We start from the raw sequence: 23,739 nt of genomic DNA, 5'->3' as shown, positions 1-23,739 counted from the left end.
ATTTCAATTCCCTTTTCTCACCAGCTTCGTTAAGTGAATCAGTCATTGTTTATTCATTTTGGTACTTGTTTTTCTCTTTCAGATCTCAGATTCTTTGAGGTGGCTTTGAAGAGCACTAACATTAGAAGATGAGTGAACTTGACCAGTTACGGCAGGAGGCCGAACAGCTTAAAAACCAAATTAGAGTACGTAAACTACCTGTGTGCTTCATTTTGTTCATCATTTGAATTTCAGGTGTGATGTTACCATTTTAAGGAAAGTTGGGTTTCAGAATGGCTATTCCTTGTTTTGGATTGAAATTGAATCTTAATTGGCCCAGGAAGTAGAAACTATAGATCCAGATGTTTGGCCTAGTACCTTATTTTCAGGATTTTTTTCTAGTATATTGTTACTTGAGTAAACATAGAATGTTTTCATAGAAATTATAGACATCTTTCAGAGCCTCTTTTCTTAACCTTGGGAATTAGCTTTGGGACCTTCTTTTGGTCACCATACAGAGTGTGGTGTCTGTTTCCCCACTGTAACCTCTGAGTTGAGGGCAGGAAACTTGTTTAAGAAAGCAAGAGTGTCAACAACAACAATAGAGGTATTCTAGGTGTGGGTGATTTGTTCTTGAGTGCTCTTTAGGGAGGGTTTTGACTGTTAGAACAGAGACACTGACTTGAAGATAAAAATGGCTGGGTCCTGTCCAGCTGCCTGTTGGAAAGAAGGACAATTGCAGAGTTGTCCAGAACCTCCTCACCACTCCTCCATGCAGTCTGCTGGTGGGTTTGCAGAGGCGTGCTGCAAAGCCATGGGTATTTCAAGGGGGAACCTAATTATTTCCTTAATGACCAGTTATATGCTCCAAAGGCCTGATGGTAATTGGAAGGAAAGACCAGTGTCATTTTAGCCAGCTTCTTAACTGAGCTTGAGAAAAGATAAGGAGATTATCTGAGATATGCACCAAAGAGGAGACAGAAGAGATCCTTTGACTGTAAGAATTTCCAATCTCAACATTTAAAAGATACAATGTAGCTCAATAAGAATAAGGAAGACTTAGCAGATTTGTTTAATACATCCAGCCACACTCTGGAATATAGAAATCAGAACTTTGATTTTCTGACAAGAAGTTGTTGTTCATAAATAGTGGGTTCAGATCTATTTGTAGCAAATAAAAGTTTGTATAGGTTAAAAAAAAAAAATCCAAATATTGTGGGAAAAAAATAAAGGTTTTGGAAAGTGAGTGTTGCATCTCAACCCATTTTCTGTGAAGCACATGCCACCCTCCTCACAGGGGACAGGTCTGTCCTGTGAGCCACATATGAACTTGAAATCAGTACAGGGAAACCAGTAGGATTAATTTTTACCAACTGTATCTAAACCAGTGTATATAAAAGATTACCATATTGACACGTAATTAATAAGTACGTTTATTGCATTACGTTCTGTTGGTGCTCAGTCTTGCCAATTCAGTGTCTCTGGCACAAAACTGCCTCACTGTGCACCTCTGGCATCTCCGTGGCGTCCCCTTCCAATGGACCGTCCCCAGGAGAGCCGACGAGCTGAACAGCCCTGCCTTTGAAGCCCTGCTGGTTTCTTTTTCTTTGCACAAAACAGAATTGGCTGTACACCAAACAGGAATGGAAGACTTTCTCTAACAAAGGAAAACCTTTTTTCCTGCTTGCCCAAGAAACACATACTTGGACACAGTGAGTCCAACAGATGGTGGATGACGCTAGGAGGGTCTCTTTTTCCTAGCTTGGTATTTCAGCTGAAAGACCCCAAGGCACCATCTCATCTGACCTGTGGTAGTGTCTGTGAGGAATGCTGACTGAAAACGTGTCTTAGATATGCGAGCTTCTGACAGATGAAGAGCTCCAGGGCTAACCCTGCCTGTGAGCACCCCAGGCCATGTGGCATGTGCAAGTACTGCAGTTACTGTGGCCTGAGTGGACGGCCTCACCATGTGCTGTCCTGTGCCAGTGGGACATCCACCCAGATACAGCCTAACCGACTGCGGGCCTGGGTGTGCTCCTCTGTGGAGGGGCAGGGTGGTGATTTTTCTCAGCACAGACAGACAGGAGCCTTGGCTAAACAATAAGGCATTGTGAACAAAGCCCCAGGCCGTTTAGTTGGAATTGAGTCTGAAGAGTGCTGGACAGCGCTGTCAGTCTTAAGCAGCTGCAGAGATGCCTCCCATGAGAAGGCTCTCTCCACAGTGTAGATACTTGTCCTGAGGAGTGCTGCAGACTTTTACACCAGCACTTGTGGGTCCAGTGTTTAGTTTCTAAAATGATTTTTTTCTGTTCTCTTGTGTCACCACAGTCTGCTATGGACGTTACAAAATCCATTTTAATCTCTGGACACTAACCAGGGCAAAGCTGCTTATGGTCTTGGTTTGCTTTTTCTTTTAAAATAATTCTTGTCTAGAGTCCCGACCAGGGCCTTCCCTGGTGTCTGGTAGTCAGGACTCTAGGCTTTCACTGCGGTGGTCTGGGTTCAGTCCCTGGTCAGGGAACTAAGATCCCACAGGCCACATATGACATGGCCAAAAACTTTTTAAAATTCTTGTTATTTGTTAAAATTGAAAGCCATGTATAACATCAGTAAGAACGGTATTCAGAAGTTAATACTGAACGTAGGGACCGTAACAAAACCACCCATGGAAGACCTGCTTGGGATCGCCCTTCTGCCTGGTCCTGACACCAGAGTAGGTGCTGGCACAGAAATACTCAATTATATAATTTTCCTGTTTTAATTGTGTAATTAAATATGCAGAATTAACTGAGGAGAATGGCTTCTAATAGGATAATTTAAGTTGAATTTGGAATCTAGCTATTTGGTACATTTATAATAGCAATCTCTTTGAATATATCTCCATGTTCTAGGTTGACAAATACTACCACCAGCTTCATGAAGTAAAAATAATTAGCAGTGAGGTTGTTTGCCCCTGGAGAAGGTCTCCTGGACGCCTTCAGGAGTGTTCACATGAGCCTTCAGATGTGTATCAGTGAGCGCGGGTGGGCAGATGGCTACACAATGGCAGAGTTTTATGAGAAATTGTCAGTTTCCTTTGAAATTATTCCTACATCCAATTTTCTTCTTAGGCCCCACTCCTACATTCAGAGTCTTATCGTTTCAAAGCCAGTGTCTCATTTCCCTTCATAATGTATGGCTTTCTGTTTGTAAAAGTCATATCCAGATTTGAGATTTCCACATTTATTTTCTAGCAGCTTGGATCGCTTAGGAACAACAAGGACATCTTCATTAGCTTGAGGAACATCCTTTTGTATTACATTTCTCGCCTGCTTCACAAAGTCTTTTCACAGATAAGAAAGCAAGCAGCAGGATGTGACCAGCCAGAGATTTGGTTGCCTTGACTCCAGACCCTTTGCTCCTTTCCATAGAGGTCAGCATCAGGATTGTTTGGCTTGAAAACACAGTCCTGAGTTAATGCATTCTAGAAGAAAGGTTCCCTGGGCTGGCCATTCACTGCTTTCTAGACATTGTTTCTATGGGCCCCATGACTCAGGACGCCGGTGCAGTGCTGTGGGAAGGTGCTGGAGGCTGCGGGCAGCAGTGTGGGCACGGGGGTGTTGTGCATTAGGGGGGTGATATGCAGGCTGAGACATGTCCATGTGTGGCTGGTTCTGTGTCCAGCATGCCCTGGGCTCAAGGCAGGGTGGGGAGGCTCTTGGTAGAGGCTCTGAGACTGCTTCCCTTGTGTAGCCCAGCTGGTAAAGAATCCACCTGCAATGCAGGACACCCTGATTCCTGAGTCAGGAAGGTCCCCTGGAGAAGGCATATGCTACTCACTTCAGTATTTCCTGGGCTTCCCTGGTGGCTCAGCTGGTAAAGAATCCTCCTGTATCACAGGAGACCTGGGTTCGATCCCTGGATTGGAAGATCACTTGCAGAAAGGAACGACTATCCACTCTAGTATTCTGGCCTGGAGAATTCCATGGACTGTATATCCATGGGGTCACAAAGAGTTGGACATGACTGAGCGACTTTCACTTTGATTGAAGCTGCGGCCTGGGTCTGGGGGAGCCTGTACTGGGAGCAGCACTAATGTCTCATTGTCCTTGTCATTTCCCAGGATGCTCGGAAGGCGTGTGCAGACGCGACTCTCTCTCAGGTAAGGACCATTGATGCAGTCACTGATTTGCTATAGAGGCTGGTGCTTGTGGGGCCTGCTCTGGGCCTCAGAAGGAGCTGCTCTGACTTTGTGCACAGCAAGGGTGGGGCCCCTGTTTGAAGGTTCTCATTTGCAGGTCCTTGTCAATGCTGGGCATAGGCTGTGGTGAGTTTTAGATAAAAAATAAATCTCTCTCTAGCCTTAAGTAATTATGTCCTCTTACAGAGGTCAGAGTCCTAAATATTTTTACAGTTTCAATATGGATGTTTTGAAGTTCCTTTCCCTAATTAGGTCTGCCTTAGAACCTTAATTTCTAAGGTCCAGTTTGGCACATTCTCAGAGATTTAAACCCGAGTTACGACCCATGGCTCCACTCCTAGGTATGCACCCAGAGAGACTAGAGCTGATGCTCAGACCAGCCCGTGTCCGAATGCTCCTGGAGGCACTGCTCCCAGCAGCTGTGTGCCCTCGGGGTATGAGATCAGGGCCAGGCACAGCCTGTCCACACAGTGGGACTTACTCAGCCATAGAATGGTGAACCTTGAGACATGTGTGCTCAGTGAGAGGAGGTCACGTCGTGTGATTCTGTGTACATGAACTGTCCAGAACAGGTCACCCTGTAGAGACAGAAAATAAATTCATGCTTGCCCAGGGTTGAGGAGGCTGTAGGGAGTGACTGCTAGTGGATGAAGGGCTTCCTCTAAGGGTAATGATGAAGACGGTTTGAAACCAGGTACCACTAATAGTGGAACAATGTTGTGAATATACTAAATATTGCTAAATTATATCCTTTCAGATGGTGAATTTCACCTCATTGAAAAAAAAACTTTTTGTCTCAAACACTGAACAGAAATGTGAAAGAAAAATTATATTCCTTCTGTTGAACATGATTACATTCTTTACATCATCTCAATGCTTTAGAAGCTATCGTTTATGGGGTAAACAATAAGTTAAAAGTTAGAATGCCGGGATCACCTACATTTGAATTCTCAGATGTACTTTGGACTCTACGTTTTTTAAAGCCCACTCTTGTTACACACTTACTCCATTTGTAAACCCAGAGTCATGAACATCAGGTTCTTGTGTGTTGGGTGAACAGTAGGTGTGCACATGCAATTTTGTGCCTTAAACTCCAGAGTGCAGAAGAGATGACCACTGTTGTTCAGCTCAGCACACACAGCACCAAGCAGTCTGTGTTCCTGGAGCCCTGTTAGATGGTGAGCCCTGTTAGGAGGAAGAGCAGCCTTCCAGGGCTGAACAGAGGCAGGAGGAGCTGGACTTGGATGGCCAGTTAGCATGCTGATGGGGGAGGAGGCTCTGGGCTAGCACTAAGCTGCTGTACCTGGGGTGGGGCCTCATGATGGAGCAGGGTTGACTGGCAGGAGCCAGGCAGGCACAGCCATTCAGGGCAGTGGTGTCACTGAGCAGGGTGGGCATGAAGGAAACTTCGGTGGAGGGGGGTGGCAGGGGGAGAGTGTGCCTCCCATGGAGTTAATTCTTGGTAACTTTTATTTTTAAGATCACAAACAACATTGACCCTGTGGGAAGAATCCAGATGCGCACCAGGAGGACACTGAGGGGACACTTGGCCAAGATCTATGCCATGCACTGGGGCACCGACTCCAGGTGTGTGGGCGGGAACATGGGCGTTCATGGGGGGGGGGGGCCGCAGAGCTCACAGGCTGGGATTGGTAAAGAGAAAACTGGGCACTGCTGTCAGACGTGTAGCAGGCAGGACAGCTGGCCACGCTGCCATTCCCTTGTCACCACCCTCCCCTCACCTTTGTCTTCCCAGCTCCATGGCACAGTGCCTGTGCCACTTGGGGGGGGGGGGGCGGGGGGGCAGTACCTGTCCTCTGTGTCCCCTGGGGGGCAGTGACCTGTTCCCTCTGTGTCACCTTGAGGTTGTGACCTGTCCTCTCTGTGTCACCGGGGGGGCTGACCTGTCCCCTCTGTGCCATCTTGAGGGGTGACCTGCCCACTGTGCCGTGGCTCTTCTTTCCAGCCCGTTCCTTGTGGCCTCATGGCCACACCCTCTCGTGGTTTTGGTGACCTGGTTCAGGGATCAGAAGCCAGTCCATGTGGTGTCAGGAGAGTTAAAACAGTGATGCGTGTGTCCTGAGGGCTGCACTGGGGCACAGAGCATGTACATGAGAGGTATTGTCTTTGCCTCTCCCTGGCCTGCCCGCCCCACCCCCTTTTCTCTAGCGATCCCTCTGTTCCTTGAATTCTGCCTGTGTTCACACCTCTTTCTAAATGACTAGTCACCATTGCTCTCTGGGCCTCCTTCCCCTTCCTCGTCCTGTTTCCCTTCACCTGCAGCATTGCTGAAATGAAATCCATCCAGCTCCTTCTGTCTTCCTGTTGGAGGGTACTGGGTAATCTTTCTCCACTTTTCCTCCCAAATAATTAAAGAAAAAGCCATGTGGTGATGTGACTGTAATGTGTTTTTTCAAATAACTAACATGTTATACTTTGAGGATTAGATGCTTTTCTCTGAGTTGCATTTTTTTCATGTTTTAATTGTCAGAGAGGAATTTTCTGCTTGGTATTTTTTTCTTTGTGAAATTGGCTGCTTTAGTGTGTCAACAGCTATAGAACAAAAGATTCTATTTTTAGTTTGTTCTGTACAGTATCCCATATAATTCCAAATGCAAATGAGAGCTAACTTAGATCCTGTTAATGATGGCAATGATCAGAAAGAATAGAAGAGGAAAAAAGGAAAATTGCCCTTACTAATCCATCCATCTTAGATTCTATTCTCAAAAAGTAGACGGTAATCATATAGTGTCTTACCTTTGGGGTCTTTCCTGATCTTTGGGAACATCAGTGTCCTGGTTAGACAGGAAGTTGGATGGACAGTGATGTGTCACTTGTGTCCTGAGAGGTGACTGAGAGCTGTGTTTGAAGAACTATGGCAAGTGTGTGGCCAGAGCTGTGACGATGAAGAGAGGGCCCTAGGGAGCAGGGAGCCTGTAGATCATGCAGCTGTCCTGGGTGCATCCTCAAGGCTCTGCACGCCCTCTGGTTCGAACACAAACTGTGCTCGGGAATCCAGTGGTGGAAGGTGCAAACGTGAGGAAGCAGCAGCACCAGTTCAGGGTCGTGGTGCCCACGGAGCAGGGTGAGGCAGAGTACTGGGGAGGCTGCTGGGCACCACCTGGCTTGTTCACTTTCTTGGACAGTGTAGGGTACATGGACGTGTGTTGTACAGCTGCTCTTCAAATGGCAATTACTGGTATAATGTCCTTACACGAGGGCTGTCTTATAAACCAGGAAAACAAAAAATGATACCAAGGAGAATTCCTGCTATCCAGAGCCCTTTGGAGATTTTTTTCCCTTAGATAGCCATGTTTTCTGGAGACTAAAATTTTCTTCTTTAAAATCAGAAATTTTTTTTTTTTAATGTTTTGGATGTACATTTTGTTTATGGAATCTTCATAGACATCAAAGTTTATTATACAACTTCTTTTCATGACTCAAGGTTAATGAGTCATAAGAATAATTTGGGAATACCAGTTATTTTATTATGTTTGTGTGGTTCATGGATATTCTCAGACTATCGTAGTGGTTAGCTGGTTGTATTTTAAAACTATAGGAGAGGGACTTGCCTGGTGGTCCAGTAGGTAAGACTCCACGTTCCCAGTGCAGGGGCCTGTATTTGATTCCTGGTTGGGGAACTAGATCCCACATGCCAAAACTAAGAGTTCACATGCCCCAACGAAGCTTGGAGATCCTGCATGCCATAGCTAAGACCCAGCACAGCCAAATAAATACTTTAAAAACAAGTGAATAAATTTAGAAAATTTTCAGGGAGAGATAAAGCTCTAGGAGGTGCCTACAGTGAGGTTTATGGGTGTGCTTGTGTCAGTACATATTATATGTGCATTTATGATATGTTTATCAATATATTGTAATTTTTATACATAAAGTCTACTTTTTATAATGTTTGAGAGTCTCTTTCAATCATGTGAATTAATGTTAAACCTTTTCTCCCTTTTCTAAAATCTGCCAAAGTGATACAATTGAGAGGGAAACACTGCTAATCCATCCAGGTCTGTGAGTGTGCAGGAAAGGGGAGGCCTTGGGACCTGGACAGGGGCTTTGGGCCTTCTAGCTCTGCCTGTCCTCTGAGGAGGTGGGAGACAGGAGGAGCCAGGTCCTCATGGCAGTCCTCTTGGGGATTAAGAGGTGTGTCTTCTCTCACCTTCTTGGGGATCAGGGCTGCTTAAAGGTTCTCCATCCCTGGGCACGTCAGCAAATATTAAGCTTTCTGATGAGGAGACCTTTGTAGAGGTGACCTTTCCAGGGGATGAGCTTCTTTACGTTGGCTCTGATGTTCCAGCCAACCTGTACTTAGAGGGGCCTGAAAGTAATAGAGCCGCCAAATGACCCTTGATCTGATACACAGGGTCTTTCAAGTGCCTGATATATTTATAACTACACCTCAAGGCAGGGATTTGCTCTAAGAAATTGTATCCCCAAAATAATAAAGTTGGAGCCTGCACTGAAATTAGTGTTGTCATGCAGAGCCGAACATGTGTGTATTCCTGCCAGCCTCCACATGATGGAGTCTGTGCATCAGAACATAAGGTCACTTGTCAGAGTGACTCAAGTGATAATACCTCCAGGTTTGAGCAGTTCAAGAAGCCAAATGCACTTGTGTCTGAGATGGTTGAGACCGTGTTTTGATGCAGTCTCTGAAACAGCAGACCCTTCTCCTTGTCCACCCCACTGACATAGGTCTCTCCATGGGTACCTTCTTGCCCATCCCGGAGCAGCGTCACCTGTAGGGCAGAGTCCCCAGGGTGTCCAGGAGGGGCTGGTTCCTCGAGTACTTGTGTTTGCAGTTCGTTTGCCTATTGGTCATGCTTTCCTTTGGCAATATCCTTGTACCTCTCTGCAAATGCAGACAAAGCTCCTCTTCAACACACAGGGTCACACTTAGCCCAACTGACCAGAGCAAGAAACTTGGCACAAAAAATGCTCATTAGGCTCTTCTGTGGGACAGGCACAGCTGTGCTTTAGATTGGCTACCTGGATTCCCTTTTTGGTGAGAAAATGGCTTATAAATTCTGAGTATCTAAAAACTTATTAGTCCTTTATGTTTATGCTTTTTATGTGTCAGAATGGAACATAAAATTATATATGAAATATTTCCTACCACCTTTGACTCATGAAAGATCTGTGGGCATCAGATCTGGTGTATGGTGACCAGAAACCCTGAGAGAGCAGCTCTAGGCAACCAGTGTGTCTTGTCTGAATAGCTGAGGGGCTGCGGCTGGGGCTGCACCTGAAGACAGGCACCATCAGGCCTGCACTCTTACCTGTGAAGGTGTTTTCTTTTCATGCTTTCAGAGTTGGTCTAACAGTTAGAACTTTGCTGGGGATTATCTCAAGCGAATGTAACATTGAAGTATGTGTTAGTTGTCGTGAGAATTTAGTTTTCATTTGCTGTCTTTGGGGAGGCTCCTGTGTTGCTGACAGTTTCGCTTTTGTCTCTTTGCTCCAGGCTTCTAGTCAGTGCCTCGCAGGATGGTAAACTTATTATCTGGGACAGCTACACCACAAACAAGGTAGGCACTGCAGACCATGCCCTGAAGACCAGCCCAGGCAAAGGCAGGTGTTTAAACTCTGGGTTCACTTATGCACAGTTTGTAAAGGAGAGGGCAGAGGAGCACAGGGGTGTCGCTTTTAGAGTAAAGTTGTGGGCCAGATGGAAACCTGGTCACGTAGCTGGCACGTGTGGCCTGTGCTGCCAGACTGCACTCTTATGCCATGGTTGGTTTTCCTGCAAAGCAGGTGGAGGGAGGGCCTCCTCCATGTTTTTAGGAGCCAGGAATCCAATTTTGTTTTTAGGAGCCAGGAATCCAATTTTAGCTCATGGGAAATCTCATGTTTTATTTAAAAATGCAGAGGTATAGCTTTCCATTAGTGACTGGTTTTCACAAGAAATAATCTGAAAGATACTGTACTTTAAAGTATAAATTATTTTAAAAATTTAATCCAAGATTGTTCAATCCATACTGAGTGAAAAAAGTATTGTCATTAGTCTAAATGTGTGTAACAGACAAAATTCAATTATATTTTGCTCGAGAATACCAAATGTGTTTAAAAAGATTGTGGTACTTTTAAATCTCAGACACAGGGAGGTGTGTGGTAGGATTAATTATAGTAATGTCTAGTTTGATTACTTCACTAAAAATACTTGAGTTTGTGAATTAATTTTATAGTCATTTTGATAGGCCAATGAAATGTTTTCCTCTTAATATGTAATTTCAATTTGGGGGCTTTGCTGGTATTCCTGAAGTGCCTGCCTGACTGTAATAAATCTGCATTTGGGATTCTCTGGTGGGCCAGTGGTTTTGACTCCACATTTTCACTGCCAAGGGCCAGGGTTTGATCCCTGGTCAGGAAACTAATCCTAAAAGCCAAGCAGTGCAGCAGTTAAAAACTCTACATTAAACTGTTGTGCAGCACTGAATTTCTAATTAAATTTTACCTTCATTTGGCCACCCATAAAAATTATTTTTAAACTAATTTTGGCCAGTGTCTTGCTGTGTCACCTCTGGGGCAGTGACAGTTGAAGACAAGAAGCAGGATCACGGTGTCAGTAGGTGATGTGTCTGACGTGCGTGCTTACATCATGTGTGTTCTGCCCTTCAGGTCCATGCCATCCCTCTGCGCTCCTCATGGGTCATGACATGCGCTTATGCCCCTTCTGGGAACTATGTGGCCTGCGGAGGCCTGGATAACATCTGCTCCATTTACAATCTGAAAACTCGTGAAGGGAATGTACGTGTGAGTCGTGAGCTGGCTGGACACACAGGTACACATTCTCATCAATAAAGTCACAGTCATGTGTGCTGTAGCCAGGCATTAGTTTTGTGCTGTGGACACTTGTCTCCTCTCAGTAGTTGTTTTATGAGATTGGCTACAGTAATGGCCGGAGATACTCTGAAAGTGAAGTCAAAGACAGGCCTTGATATCCTTTCTCCAGTTGGAAGCCTTTTGGTTTAAGTCACTATAGTGTCTGGTTTTCAAGGATCCTGGGTACTTGGGTCACTGTGTAGTAGCTGGTGGACAACTTCTTTCCATATCAGCATGACATAATTCATTCTCTTGAGCACTTTTCCACAATAGTTTCCTAATCTAAACATGCATGTTACACATACCTGTCTCCACATGTGCACACATATGCACACCCTGACTCCCAAGTACACACAACTGTCTCCATGTGTGCACACACATGCACCCTGACTCCATGTACATACACCTGTGTCCACTTGTGCACACACACACGTACCCTGATTACTGACCAGCACTCATGCTGCACAGGGCAGAACATTCCTACAGGCGCAGGTCTCCTGAATGGAGCCTGCTGGAACTGTTAGATGGTGGGTTGTTTTGCCAAGTTCAATTTACCTGTGACAGTTATTATTTATTACAAAAGACGTAACATTTCTGGAAAAGAAGGTTTCAGCCCAGCATTTTACTTCTCTTGCTATATTCTTTTTCAAAACTACACCCTCTGCTCATGTACTTCACATGCAACCAGAGAATTATCATAGTTACTGGTATCCTTTTGACTTCATTCAGGCAGTCTGTTAAATTGATTCTGGCCGGTTAATTGTGTATCTTTAAACTTTTAAAGATACACTGCCTGTATTGCACTGATTTCTGTCCTGTGTCATTTCCTGCCTTTTGTTGGCTTTGGCTTTGCTTCCTTCTTAACTCTCTAGCTTCTTATTAAGGTGGAACCTTAGGCCTTCCTTCTTTTTCAAATTGAGCCTTTAAAGCTGTAAACTCCCCTCCAAGTGTGGCTTTAGCTATGTTGTCATTCAGTGGGAAACATTTTTAACACCATTTTGATAACCTGTTGTGGTTTCTGATTAAATGTAGTTATGTTCAGAAACAATGTTCTGTATTGGTTGAGTTTTTCTCATTTGTGGAGGTTCACTTCCTGAGGAGCAGGTGGTCTGACAAGGACACGCTGCATGTGCTCAGGAGGCCAGGCTGTGGGGCAGTTCTCAGCGTGTTTGTCAGAGCAGGATTTTGACACTATTCACATTTTCTGTGTCTTTAGTTTCTAAGTTGCTGAGGTGGGATGGATTTCTCTCTTTCTTCCTTCATTCTGGAAATTTCTGCGTCATGTATTGACTTCTTTCAGTGGAAGCAGTTATGTTTGTGACCGTCATTTCTTCCTGATGAACTGACCCTCTTCCTGTCTCAGAACCTTTGCTGGAAAGTGGGCTTTATCTGATGTTCTTGCAGCTATTCCAGCCTTCTTAGGCTGTTTGCATGGTGTATTTCTTCCGTCTGTGTAACTGTATTAATAAACACAGTCCCTTGTCTACTGTACATGTCTCTGCCTCTCTAATTGTGTGAGCTTCGTGTCTGCTTCCTGCATTGCGGATGCACTGGGTTTATGATGACCTCTCCTTTCCCGCCTTCTTTTGGGTTACCTGATTGTTTAGAGTAATATTTTATAGTTTTATCTGTTGGCTTTTGGCTACCTCTTTGAGTTATATTTTAGGGTTTATGTAGGGATTACAGTGTACGTTCACAATTCTTAAGGTTTGGCCAGGTATGTTGTATCCATTTATGTGAAAGACAAGAGTCTTGTAGGCATAAATGTCCCATCTCCTGCCCTTCCTCATCCTTTACAAAGTTTTCTTTTTCTAGGTCTTGCATCCTTGTGTGTTATAAGCCCCCAATATATTGTTACACTTTTTCCTTTAAACATTCTTAGCCATTTGAAGAAAATTAAATAGTCTTTTACATTTACTCAAGTCTCTACCATTTCTGGTGCTCATTTCTTCCTGAAGACACGCGCTTTCTCCTGGGTGCCCTTCAGCCTGAGGGGCTTGCTTTAGTGCTTCTTACAGTTGGTGTGGATCTCACCAAGGAATTCTGTCTATCCTCACCTGAAAATACTGACTATCCTTCATCTCTGAAGAATATTTTTGCTGATATGTATAATTTTGGGTTGGTATTATTTTCTTTTAGCATTTTAAAGATTTTTCTTTATTTTTCAGCTGTTTGACTGACATGCCTTGGAGTGATTTTCTTTGTTTATTGTGCTTTAACACCTTGACTTCGTAAAGTTCTGTCTTTCACTAAATTGGGGAAATTTTAGAGGTCCACTTTCTGTTCTTGGTGCTCTCTTCTTTCATGCATTCACGTCATCTCTTAGATTCCATCTCCCACTTCCGCAGAGCCATCCTCTAGGGCATGTGACTTCTGTCACCTCCACGGTGTTGTTAAGACCACCCAGCAAGCCATTTAAGTCAGATGTTCACTTCAGTTCTAGAATTTATTTGCTTTTTAAAAAACAGTTCTTGTTTTTCTGCTAAGATTTCCTGTCTTTTTTTATTTATAACGAGCATAGTTAGGATCCTGTGAGCAGTTCCAAGAGCTGCCTTTAAAATTCTTGTCTGCCAGTTCTAGCAGTCAGTCCCTTGAGGTTGGTCTTGGTGGCTTGTTCCTCTTGAATGTAGATGACATTTTCCTGCTTGTTGGTGCATCTAGTGATTTGACTTGCATCCTGGGCTTTTGCGGCTGTTGTGTTGTGCAGACTACTCTCCTGGAATCCTGCTGTGTGGTCCTGTGGGGAGCAGCCATGCTATGTAGGCTCAGCTGTCTTGCCTGTGTGTGGTTTGGACAGATGTGGGGGAGTTGGTGCGTGATTTTTTTTTTAGGGCCTTGTATGGCTTTCTCCTTTCTAGGTTTTCTTCTTTCACTTTCTGGCTGTGGTTGCCCAGAACCCTTTACTGGCTGCTCAGGAAAGTTGGGCCACAGATGTGCTGTCTGAGGTGTGGCTGCGTGGTTGTGGCTGTCACAGGAGGGGACCTGCCTGCAGGCACAGCACCTGAAAAATAAGGTCCCCCAGTGCCTCCAAGCGCAGGTTCCCCTTCAGTTTGTCTGCTGCTGCTTCCAGTGTTTGTAGGAGTTTGTTTTTATATTTGTCCAGTGCTCATAGTAGTTTTCTGTGGGAAGGTTACTCTAGGGGTGGAACCCAGCCTGGCCTGCTTGCCCCATCCTTGTGAACAGGGCTTCTGTCCAGTGAGCACCCTTCATAAGCCACTTTGCTTCCAGCATCAGCGAACTCGCAACACTTAAAAAACATTCTTACTGTTTTTATCAATCTCTTATATCCAGTTCAGTGTATGGACTTGCATTTTTTAATTAAATCTTTTACATTTTTTAGCACTTGTTTGCTGAAAGAAAAAATAAAACTAGTATTAGAATGCATTAGAAATTGTGTTTCCTTCATGCATTGTGAACTGTTACTTCTTGAGAGCTGGGTGGTGTGTTTTAAACATTGTACATCTTAAGGGTATTTGTAACTTTTCAGACATGATGCTTCAGATCAATAAAGGTTGACGTTGGATGAGCTTCAGGTAGCCTCCCTTTAGTCAGGCAAGGGTGTGAAAGGTCAGTGGACTCAGCAGATTTGAGCACGTGTGGTCTGTCTCGTCTCTGTCGTTCCTAACTTCATCTGAGGGCATTGGTACCCCTCATTCGGGCATCTCAGACCTGAGCATTAACTGAGGACTCTCTGTTAAGCCGGGGTTGGGACATTTTCTCGAAAGATCTTAGAACTCAGTTGCAATAAAACCCATCTGGGTGCTATTGTCAGCAGACCCTCATGCTTGGTAGTGTCTGCACAGTCGGGGTGGGAATCAAGCTTGTACCGCCTCAGGAAGGAGGCTCCTGTGATCAGTTTCGTGTTGTTATTGTTTCCATGAGATACAGGGCCCACTTGGAGCAAGCCGAGGTTCCTTCTCTTGAGTTGGCCTCCCAGGCTGTGGGAGTGCTTGCGGAGCTGAGGGAGCACCTGTCAGACGGTGCTCTGTCCTCTGGTGTCTCATCTTTCCTCTAAGTTGTCTGTCCTGCAGAGTGCAAGATGCCCTCTGGAAATGGCTCAGGGACTGAGCTTCCAGCCTTGAGACGGAGTATTTGTTGTTGTTGTGACTACATTATATACAGAATAACCTTTAGAGTGCTGTTTTGGCAAAAAAAAGCATTATTAGATCATGTATTTGAGAAATCAGTAATGCCCTGAAAGGGTCACCTTCTTCCCTGAACCTCCCATCCCCGTGCAGACATGGTGTCTTCCTGGGATCACCTGGTCAGGAGTTTAGCCAGAACTTCCTTGGGGCCGTGATGGCCTGCCCCTCCTGAGGTGGCTAGCGCTTCATGTTTGTGGGCTAGGCTGGGCTGTCCTTGCTGTCCGGGGCCCCCAGCCTGTTCTTTTTTCCTTGATAGGAGCCAGCAGGCTGGGCTGTAGGAGGAAAGAGGGCCTGTCCTGCTTCATTCCAGGCCTCCTCCCTCTGGGCTGTGGCCTGCTCGTCCCTGCAGCAGGCCATCCCACTGCCACTTGTGGTCTCAAAGAGGCCCTGGCACACCCCCACTTGGTGCCATGTTTGTCTGGGGCTCTGGAAAGGCACCAGTGCCTGGGCCAGCCACCTTTCTGCTGAGGACACACACAGGGACACACGTGCACATACAAACCGTGGGGAAGAGGTCCTGCTGAGGGCACACAGGCACACTCACGTGCACACACACCCACACTCTTGGGAAAGGGGTTCTACTTAGGGTGCACACAAATGCACAGACACACACACCCATGAGGAAGGGGTTCTGATGAGGGCGCACACATACAGGTGCACGTAAACTCATATACACCTACGAGGAAGGGATTTTGTTAAGGGCACGCACACAGGATGGGAAGGGGTTCTGCTGAGGGCACCTACACACACACATCTCCACAGGCAAGGGGTTCTGGTGAGGGCACACATAGCCTGCCTGGTTCCTAAGGATCCAACAGCTGATGTGTGCTGACCTTCTGGGCCCTGAAGAGGCCAGAGCTCGTTGCCGGTGCTCGAAGGCCACGGCTGTAACATTCAGCTGCTGGTTCTCGGGGCAGGAAGCTCATGGGCTCCGTGTGACCACCACCTGCAGGAAATGGACAGAGGTCATCTTTGAGGGTGTGTTTCTTTGTATCATTGATCTAGGAGTGTCTGTGTCTGACCCTGTGTGCAATGCTGGTGGGGCTGGGGTCTCCACAGTGCTGTTTCCAGTCGGCTGTGCTCACCAGTCAGACAGGGTAGTGCTGGAGGCTCCAGGACTGGGTCCTGGAAGACTGGCTTGTATGAGGGTGGCAGTGTGCCAGGAAGTGAGTGCTGTTCTTGGAGAGGAGGAGCTTGGGGACCTTGGGAGGAACCCCTGGGGGAGGCTGAGGGTGGCAGCCATGTGGTCCCTGATGTCCTGTGGACATGATGTGGGCTCTAGGGAGCACTTGACCACATGTCCTTGTCTAGGCACAGAACTGATATTCTGAAACTGTCGTCTCTGTTTCTTCTATGGGAGACAGTGAGGTAATATGTTAGGTATAGGCTTTGTTTTCCCAACAACCTTATGCTTTCCACATCAGCAGCTGTCAGTGGGCTCCTCCTCTCTTGGTGTGTATTTTGTCTTTGGTTTTACTGAGTGACACAGCATCACACGTGGCTCTGTGTGGCCTGGGAAGACTTGGTAGGAGCCCGGCCGGCTGGGGTCAGGGGCTGCCCTGACACTGTCCCTGGGCCTCCCGGGTGGGGTGCTCACTCCGTACGTGCAGTCCTCAGAGTCATTTGTGCTAAGATAACAGAGATAGTGGTGAACAGGGCTTATTCAGGAGAAATCAAATATAGGCTCTACAGAATGGATCTTCTTTGTATTTGCCCTTCCTTATTCCAAAAGGGGATGCAGGCTGGGGCCTCTCATGCTGGTGGGGGGTGCAGAACTGAGTGACACACAGCAGTTTCCACGCTGACCACGCACTTGTCCCACAGAAAACAAGTCTGCCCCTAGCCCTGCACCCCAGTCTCTTGCCCCTGCAGACCCTCCATCCTGACTCCTCCTGCCATGTCAAGGGCCGGCAGGACATGTGTGTGCTCAGAGCGCCTCCTTCCTCCTGGTGCCCAGTCCTGTGGCTCTGCTCTTGCCCGCAGTGCCTGCAGTCTGTGTGGCTTTGTTCATCTTTCCAGCACACAGGGCAGGGCCAGAGGTGGACATGGCGTTTGCCTCACCTTGCCTGGGCCTTCCCACTGTGGTCACTCCATTTACAAGATGTAGAGTCAGGTGCTGAGGCCATTGTTGGGTCTGTTTTCCAGGTTACCTGTCCTGCTGCCGTTTTCTGGATGACAATCAGATCGTTACCAGCTCTGGAGACACCACCTGGTGAGTGTCAGGGTGCTGAACCTGTCTCACACTGCCCTCCTCGCCGCGCAGCTGAGCCACAGGGAAGCCCTCAGCTAAGCTACTGTGACTGGACGCGGCCCCAGGGCTTCAGACACAGGTGCCGAGAGGCGGACCAGTTCATGGTGCTCTGTGTAGATGGGAAGGTTCAGTTTTGAACAACTAAGAACTGATTTTGAAACTAGAACTCTGCGTGGAACACCAGCTTGTCTCTTCCTCACAGTTCGCCTTCCTGGGCCACAGTTACTAGCCTTGGGGGGTGCGCTTCAGCCCCCCTCAGGTGAGTGCTGCCTCCCTGTGGACTCTGAGCACAGCTTCAAAGTAGCAGGTGTCATAGGAGTTTCACTTTATTGGTGGAAGACACTGAAACTCTGTGAAGTGTTCACTTGTGGCACCAAAACATATCTTCTGAAATCATCGAGAAGTTGAGTCATTTCAGGTTTAAACTGTCCCTGTGGGGTTTTCTGGCTCTTTGAGGCAAGCTGTGGTGGCTGAGAGCCAGCAAGCCACAAGGGAGGGGCAGGTGCGCCCTGGCCAGCCCTGCCTGGTGAGGTGTCCTTTGTGTGTGTGCTCACTGAAGATCTGCAGTCTGTCTTGACTGCCAGTTTGGGAAGAACCTCTGTATTAGAAGGTATTTTGGGAAGCTTTTTCACTTGGGAAGGATGTTTTTTGGACTGGGGTGGGGGGAGGTTGTCTTCCTTCCTTTCTGCTTGTCCTTCAGGCCCTAGAGAGGGGTCCCCTATGCTTGGATGTGGGGGCTGGGTTGAGCTGGTTTTCTGTGAGGCTGATAGGGGACGAGTAGCATCTGATGGCCTTGCTTCTGTGGGCGAAGCACAGAAACCACGCATGCGTCCTCCCACGCTGCCATGTCTCCCCTTTCTCTGGCCTGGAGTAGCCTCTCAAGCTGATGGCCATGGGCCCCACGCTTGGCTCTGCCCCACGGAGTGACCCAGCCTCTGAGCTCTGGAGGGCATGGAGCTGTCCAGCAGGGGCACCAACTGGAGGCCTTCTGCTGCCCCTCATGTGTCCTTGTGGGGCCCAAGTGTGTGGCCCAGTCCACAAGTGTCCCCACTGGACAGGGACTTGGCTCCCTCTTCTGCTGATGTGTGAGCTGGTGTGAGAATCAGAGAAGCCCCGGGCGGACTCATCCATGTCATGTGTGTGCTTGGCTCTGTAACAACCCATTTGAGCAAAGTCACTATTGGATGTGGATCTGTCTTAGGTGAAGCGTGGATGCTTGCTGCAGGCCTGGGGGTTTGAGGGAGTTTGTTTGCGTATCTGGTCTTCCAAGCAAGGGGGTTAACCCTTGTCATTGCTCTGTCCCAGTGCCCTGTGGGACATCGAGACTGGCCAGCAGACGACCACGTTCACTGGACACACCGGGGACGTCATGAGCCTTTCGCTCGCTCCGGACACCAGACTGTTTGTCTCTGGTGCTTGTGACGCTTCAGCCAAACTCTGGGACGTGCGAGAAGGGATGTGCCGGCAAACCTTCACCGGCCACGAGTCTGACATCAACGCCATCTGTGTGAGTTGAGGTCACAGGTGTGGGTCAGGGCCCCTGGCTGGCGGTCAGCAGGTTAGAGTCCTCAGGAGCTGCAGCTATGTCAGCCAGTTGGAAAATGTTTTCAGGGTTAGATTTTCTCTCTTTTCTATGCAAATACAGTCGAATGGACAAAATCTCCCTGTGGGAGACTTGGCTGTGATTCGCTCTGTCCCAGCGAGGCCCGCATGTGTCCCACTCCCAGGGTGACCAGTGACTGACCATGAGGCTTCTTCCCGTCGGGGGCAAATAGTCCCTAACTGACCCTGTCAGCCCAGCCTCCAAGGGGCTCTGAGGGCACAGCAGTGGAGGGAGCCCGCCCTAGTCCACGTTGCCCTGACAGGAGGGCCTGGCCATCTGAGGAGCCGGAGGTGGGGAGGAGGAGAAAGTGTCTGCTTGCTGAGTCGTCCTCCACGCAGGAAGCCTGACTCCAGTGCCTGCGGGCACCCAGCCATGGGTGACAGCCACACTTCTGCTGTTCCCTTGGGACCATGGTGGTGACGGGAAGCCAACTCTTCGCCGAGGTCTGGTCCCTGCGCAGCATCTGCTGTTCCAGCCAGAGCCTGGTCCTAGCTGGTCTTCAGCTCCTGTGCCCATAGTACCCTGCATCGGGCAGTCTGCATTTCCAGTGTGTCTTTCTGTCCGTTGGCAAACTGTCGTGGCTTGCTTGCTCTTTCCAGTTCTTCCCGAATGGCAACGCATTTGCCACCGGCTCAGACGACGCCACCTGCCGGCTGTTCGACCTCCGTGCAGACCAGGAGCTCATGACCTACTCCCATGACAACATCATCTGCGGGATCACCTCCGTCTCCTTCTCCAAGAGCGGACGCCTCCTTCTCGCAGGGTACGACGACTTCAACTGCAACGTCTGGGATGCCCTCAAGGCCGACAGGGCAGGTAGGCAGTTGCCAGGCCTCACCAGGTCTGCAGAGGGATAGGGTACACATCACCTGCGACATGTGGGCTGGCAGAGGGACAGGAGCCAGGCCCCAGCACGAGAAGCTCTTGGCGGTACCGTGTGGCTCACTCAGGCAGGACGGGGCCAGCCGTGTCCTCGTAGCACCCTCCCATTGTAGAGCTCCAAGCGCTTGGGGGGCCCCTCTTCCTCTCCTGCTCCCCCGAGTGCCTCCAGGTCTGCGGCCTCTGTCCTGACAGCACAGGGTGCTCTGAGATACAGCCTCAGGTCCCTCTGGAAAGATGTGGCTGACGATCGTCCAAGCACTGACCACTGACTGTCACGGGGTGCCCTGTTTGGGGGGAGGGGATCACTGTGCCTGTCCTAAAGGACCACCCTCTGCGTCCGTCACGAGCCCTCTGTGTTGGGATCCTTTCCTCACCACCAAGGCCTGGCAGGGACTGGAAGTGGGGGTTTCTGGGTCCACTTCAGCAAGTGGTTGGACCTCAGGCTGACCACACTGTCCTCGACCCCCAGGGGTCTTGGCCGGGCATGACAACCGCGTGAGCTGCCTGGGAGTAACTGATGACGGGATGGCCGTGGCGACGGGGTCCTGGGACAGCTTCCTCAAAATCTGGAACTAACCCTGACAGGTAAGAGGCAGCCTGCACCCTTCCCTGCTTGCGACTCCATGTTTCTTACAACATGAAGGGAGCTGTGGGTTGGAGCTCCTGGGGTCATTTGGACGTGGCTGCTCTGGGCTCTCAGGCAGGTGAGCTCTGTGGTTAGCCTGAGTACTCACTGTGCCACCATCCTGAGCGGGTGCAGCTGCCATGCCACTCTGCACCTGGGCCAGGTGCTGCGTTTCTCTTCATGGTCTCTCAATTCTGTTTAAAGCAGCAGGTGGACGCCACAGTGACTGGAAGACCATTCCAGGCTTGGAGCGTTGCAGATAGCATTTCCCATCCACCCCTACTAACGCGGACGCCCTGCACCCCTCAGAACTTCAAAAGGGCAAGACCTTCCCCTCACTTATTGCTGAAACCAAGAGCACAATTCCCACTGAGAGAAGAATCTCTGTGCTGTAACTAAAATGAATCGTGCATTCCTTCCGGGACCATTGTCTTTGTTTTATTTTTTTTTTGTTTGTTTGTTTTGAATGAATTTAAAAGGAAATACTATAATAAAAATGTTAACGAGAAGGTAAACTTGAGTGTAATTGTAAGACAGACACACCTTTTTACTAGTTTATTTGAAATATTGATCAGTAATCCTGTTTGGTGATGTTCATGCAAACCAAGTTGAGGACTTCATCTTGTAATTGACTCTGAATTCTAGATTGTGTTTGTAACAGGATTTTGCAGACATGATTCATATTTCCTTCTTAAAATACATTTCTTTCTGCTTGTAGTTAAACAGAGAAGGAGGGTCTGGTGTGGCCTCTCTCAGATTGTTAATGATGTAAATTTAGTCCCTGGTTTTTTTACTTCTTGTCTCGTGTCACATGACTGTCGTGCGCATGGTGTAGAAGGATGATGCTGAGAAGTCAAGGAACTGAGCACGCGGACAGTGACTGCGTCAGGCGCCTTTCCCCTGACCCACCCTCTCCCCTCAGTTCGGTTTTTAGTCTCACCCGGTCTTCTTGTGAAGTTGGAGGGAGGCTGACAGAACAGCGCGACACTACCCTGTACCCCACCCGGCCATCACGAGCCTCCGTCCTCAAGAGCGGTGCCGTCCTGTGCGTGGAGAGTCAGTCAGTTATTTGTGTATGAAACAATGTACAAATCAATGTTTTGAAAATAATGATCTCAAACTTTCTAAGTTAAATTTTAAAAAACCTGATCGTTTGCCATATGGGGTGGGTTTGCTCTTAGAACCGCATGCTGTAGAAATGCTCACAGTGCATATAGGACTCAGTCCTTAGATGTTCTTTTTCTTTTAAGAAATAACCTCTTTGAAATTGTGACGTCGCGCTCTGTCCACTTCGCGTCGCTCCTCTGTGCACACGCATCGCATTGGAGGCCGTGCAGTTAGCGGCTCTACACGCTCGCCTGGCGAGATGTCACTGTTTTCTTTCTTTCTTTAAAAAACAAGTCCTGTTCCAAAATCGTTGTTGGATGGGGTGGGGGGTGTACAGGGAACGGAGTCCCCGGCCTCCCTTGTGGATTCCTCATGGCCCGCCTCTCCCGGGAACCAGCCTTTGTGCTGAGGCAGACCACTTTTCTAACATGCAGATGTCCCTGGTTCCGCGCGACCAGTGTTGGGCAGCGGTGCTGGGACAACGCGGGCCTCCCTGCACCAGCGCCCCCATAGCGGCAGCAGTGGCTTCTCCACCTGTGTTTGCACCATCCTGTGCGCCCTGTGCCCTGGACCCGCAGAGAGTGGGATGAGCCCCCGCCCCCGTCGGCACCTCTGTAGAGCTCTCTGCACCCTGTCCCTCACCTTTTGTATTTAATTTTAAAGTCAATGTACTGCAAGGAAGCTGGATGCAAGATAGATCCTATATTCAACTGTACTGTTATTTAAGATGTAATAAAGCAGTTTGACATGAGGGATCTTGGCGTGACTGCTCATTTGTGGGGCTGTTTCGGTGTCTGGAGGCAGTTGCTTCCCCTGCTGCCCACTCTTCTGTCCATGTCCCTTGTCCCCATCACAGTTCAGCTCAGTTCAGTCGCTCAGTTGTGTCCGACTCTGGGACCCCATGAACCGTAGCACACCAGACCTCCCTGTCCATTACCAACTCCTGGAGTTTACCCATGAAAAGTGTGGCTGGTCCTCAGATGGCCCTGCAGAGCAGTGGTGTCCTGTGAGCCCTGGCCCTTCATTCCTGGGTAGCAGTCTGTCCTTTTCTCTTCTGAGCCTGAGCCACACACCCCCTTCCCTCCACTCTCCAAGAATACTTAGGACCTTATTCAATAGACAATACTTCCCTTCAGATCAGACCATTTTTATCTTTGAATGAAAAGAACTGTGTCTTACAAGAAAGAAGGAGCATCAGCCCCCCAGATGTGAGAGAAAGTGCACTTCAGTGAGGAGAACCCCTCACTCCACCCTCCGCCCCCGCCACAGGATCCAGTCCTGCTTCTGCTGCAGGAAACAGTTTTCCTTCAGCCTTCGGTGTTCCATAAGGTTATGAAGGCTGCCTCAGTATTCCCCTGGGTCAGGTTCATAAATAAGCGAAGACTAAAAAAAATAAGAGAAGACTGCTCTCAGTGGGAAGCGTTCTCGCCTGAATCTCCCATTTCTGAGGATCAGGAAGACACAGGCATCAGGTCCACACCGCCCCCCACCCCCAGCTTTGCCCCTGGGGAGGGGTGGCTGGGACTGGCACCTTCTCGGGTTGCTTCTGCAAGGACCATGGGTGCAGTTTCTGGGTGACTGACAGCCTGAACAGTGGGCTTGCCTGGTTTCAACCTCCGCCCCCGATTCTCTGGAATAAATCTGTTACTTGAATGTTTTAACTGCCAACTGCCTCACAGAATGCCAGAGAGCATCTGAGGTGCTCCCTGGGCTGGCAGCCTGAGGTGGGGGAGGGAGGGTCTCCGGGGTCAGGAAGCAAGCCTTTATTCTGGCACAGGGCACACCTGCTGCTGGCCACCTGCAGAAGGAGCAGGTGGACACAGGCGGCTCTGCGAGGGCCAGCTTACCCAGGGATCCTCTGAGCTGGGGCCGGGGATGCTGAGACTGAGCCCTCTGCTGCCTTGACACCACTGGCCCACCTTCTCAGGAAAGTGGTAACTGAAAATGGGTGTTGGGGACTCTGAGGGCAGGCAGCCAGAGGTGTTAAGTGACACCACTGGCACTGTGCTGCCCGGAGTGAACCTCGGACTTGATGCTGGAAGCCCAGGACCCTTGGGAGGTGCAAGCACGTGGCTCCCAGGGCCTGGATGCACCTGGGAAGTGACATCCTCCTGTCACACCTCCCGTCCAGGGCGC

General features: G+C 48.5%; 1 protein-coding gene and 1 long non-coding RNA gene across 4 annotated transcripts in view; one reads left to right on the top strand and one right to left on the bottom strand.

The window, feature by feature from the left end:
* GNB1 (G protein subunit beta 1) overlaps positions 1-22,358 on the top strand; it is a 76,791-nt gene extending 54,433 nt beyond the window's left edge. For 2 of the 3 annotated variants that reach the window (XM_070474147.1, XM_070474146.1), the window contains 10 exons: positions 83-185; positions 4,082-4,120; positions 5,640-5,746; positions 9,633-9,696; positions 10,787-10,949; positions 17,281-17,347; positions 18,692-18,893; positions 19,589-19,805; positions 20,341-20,456; positions 20,704-22,358. In XM_070474147.1, the coding sequence (XP_070330248.1) occupies positions 129-185; positions 4,082-4,120; positions 5,640-5,746; positions 9,633-9,696; positions 10,787-10,949; positions 17,281-17,347; positions 18,692-18,893; positions 19,589-19,805; positions 20,341-20,447 (1,023 nt within the window). In that variant the 5' untranslated portion in view covers positions 83-128 and the 3' untranslated portion in view covers positions 20,448-20,456; positions 20,704-22,358. Of the gene's footprint in view, positions 1-82; positions 186-4,081; positions 4,121-5,639; positions 5,747-9,632; positions 9,697-10,786; positions 10,950-17,280; positions 17,348-18,691; positions 18,894-19,588; positions 19,806-20,340; positions 20,457-20,700 lie in introns of all 3 variants that reach the window. The other variant, XM_070474148.1, reaches the window with a different exon arrangement.
* Positions 20,933-23,248, bottom strand: LOC139037468 (uncharacterized). Its single transcript, XR_011490312.1, has 2 exons — positions 23,135-23,248; positions 20,933-22,986 (listed from the first exon to the last, which is right to left on the bottom strand). It is a non-coding gene; the product is annotated as an uncharacterized lncRNA (long non-coding RNA).
* Between the last annotated feature and the right edge of the window lie 491 nt (positions 23,249-23,739).

Source organism: Odocoileus virginianus, chromosome 11 (genome assembly GCF_023699985.2).
Source record: "Odocoileus virginianus isolate 20LAN1187 ecotype Illinois chromosome 11, Ovbor_1.2, whole genome shotgun sequence".
In the NCBI taxonomy this organism is placed as follows: Eukaryota; Metazoa; Chordata; class Mammalia; order Artiodactyla; family Cervidae; genus Odocoileus; species Odocoileus virginianus.
Note: the sequence above shows the minus strand (reverse complement) of the source record. Positions and strands in the feature narration are given on the sequence as shown.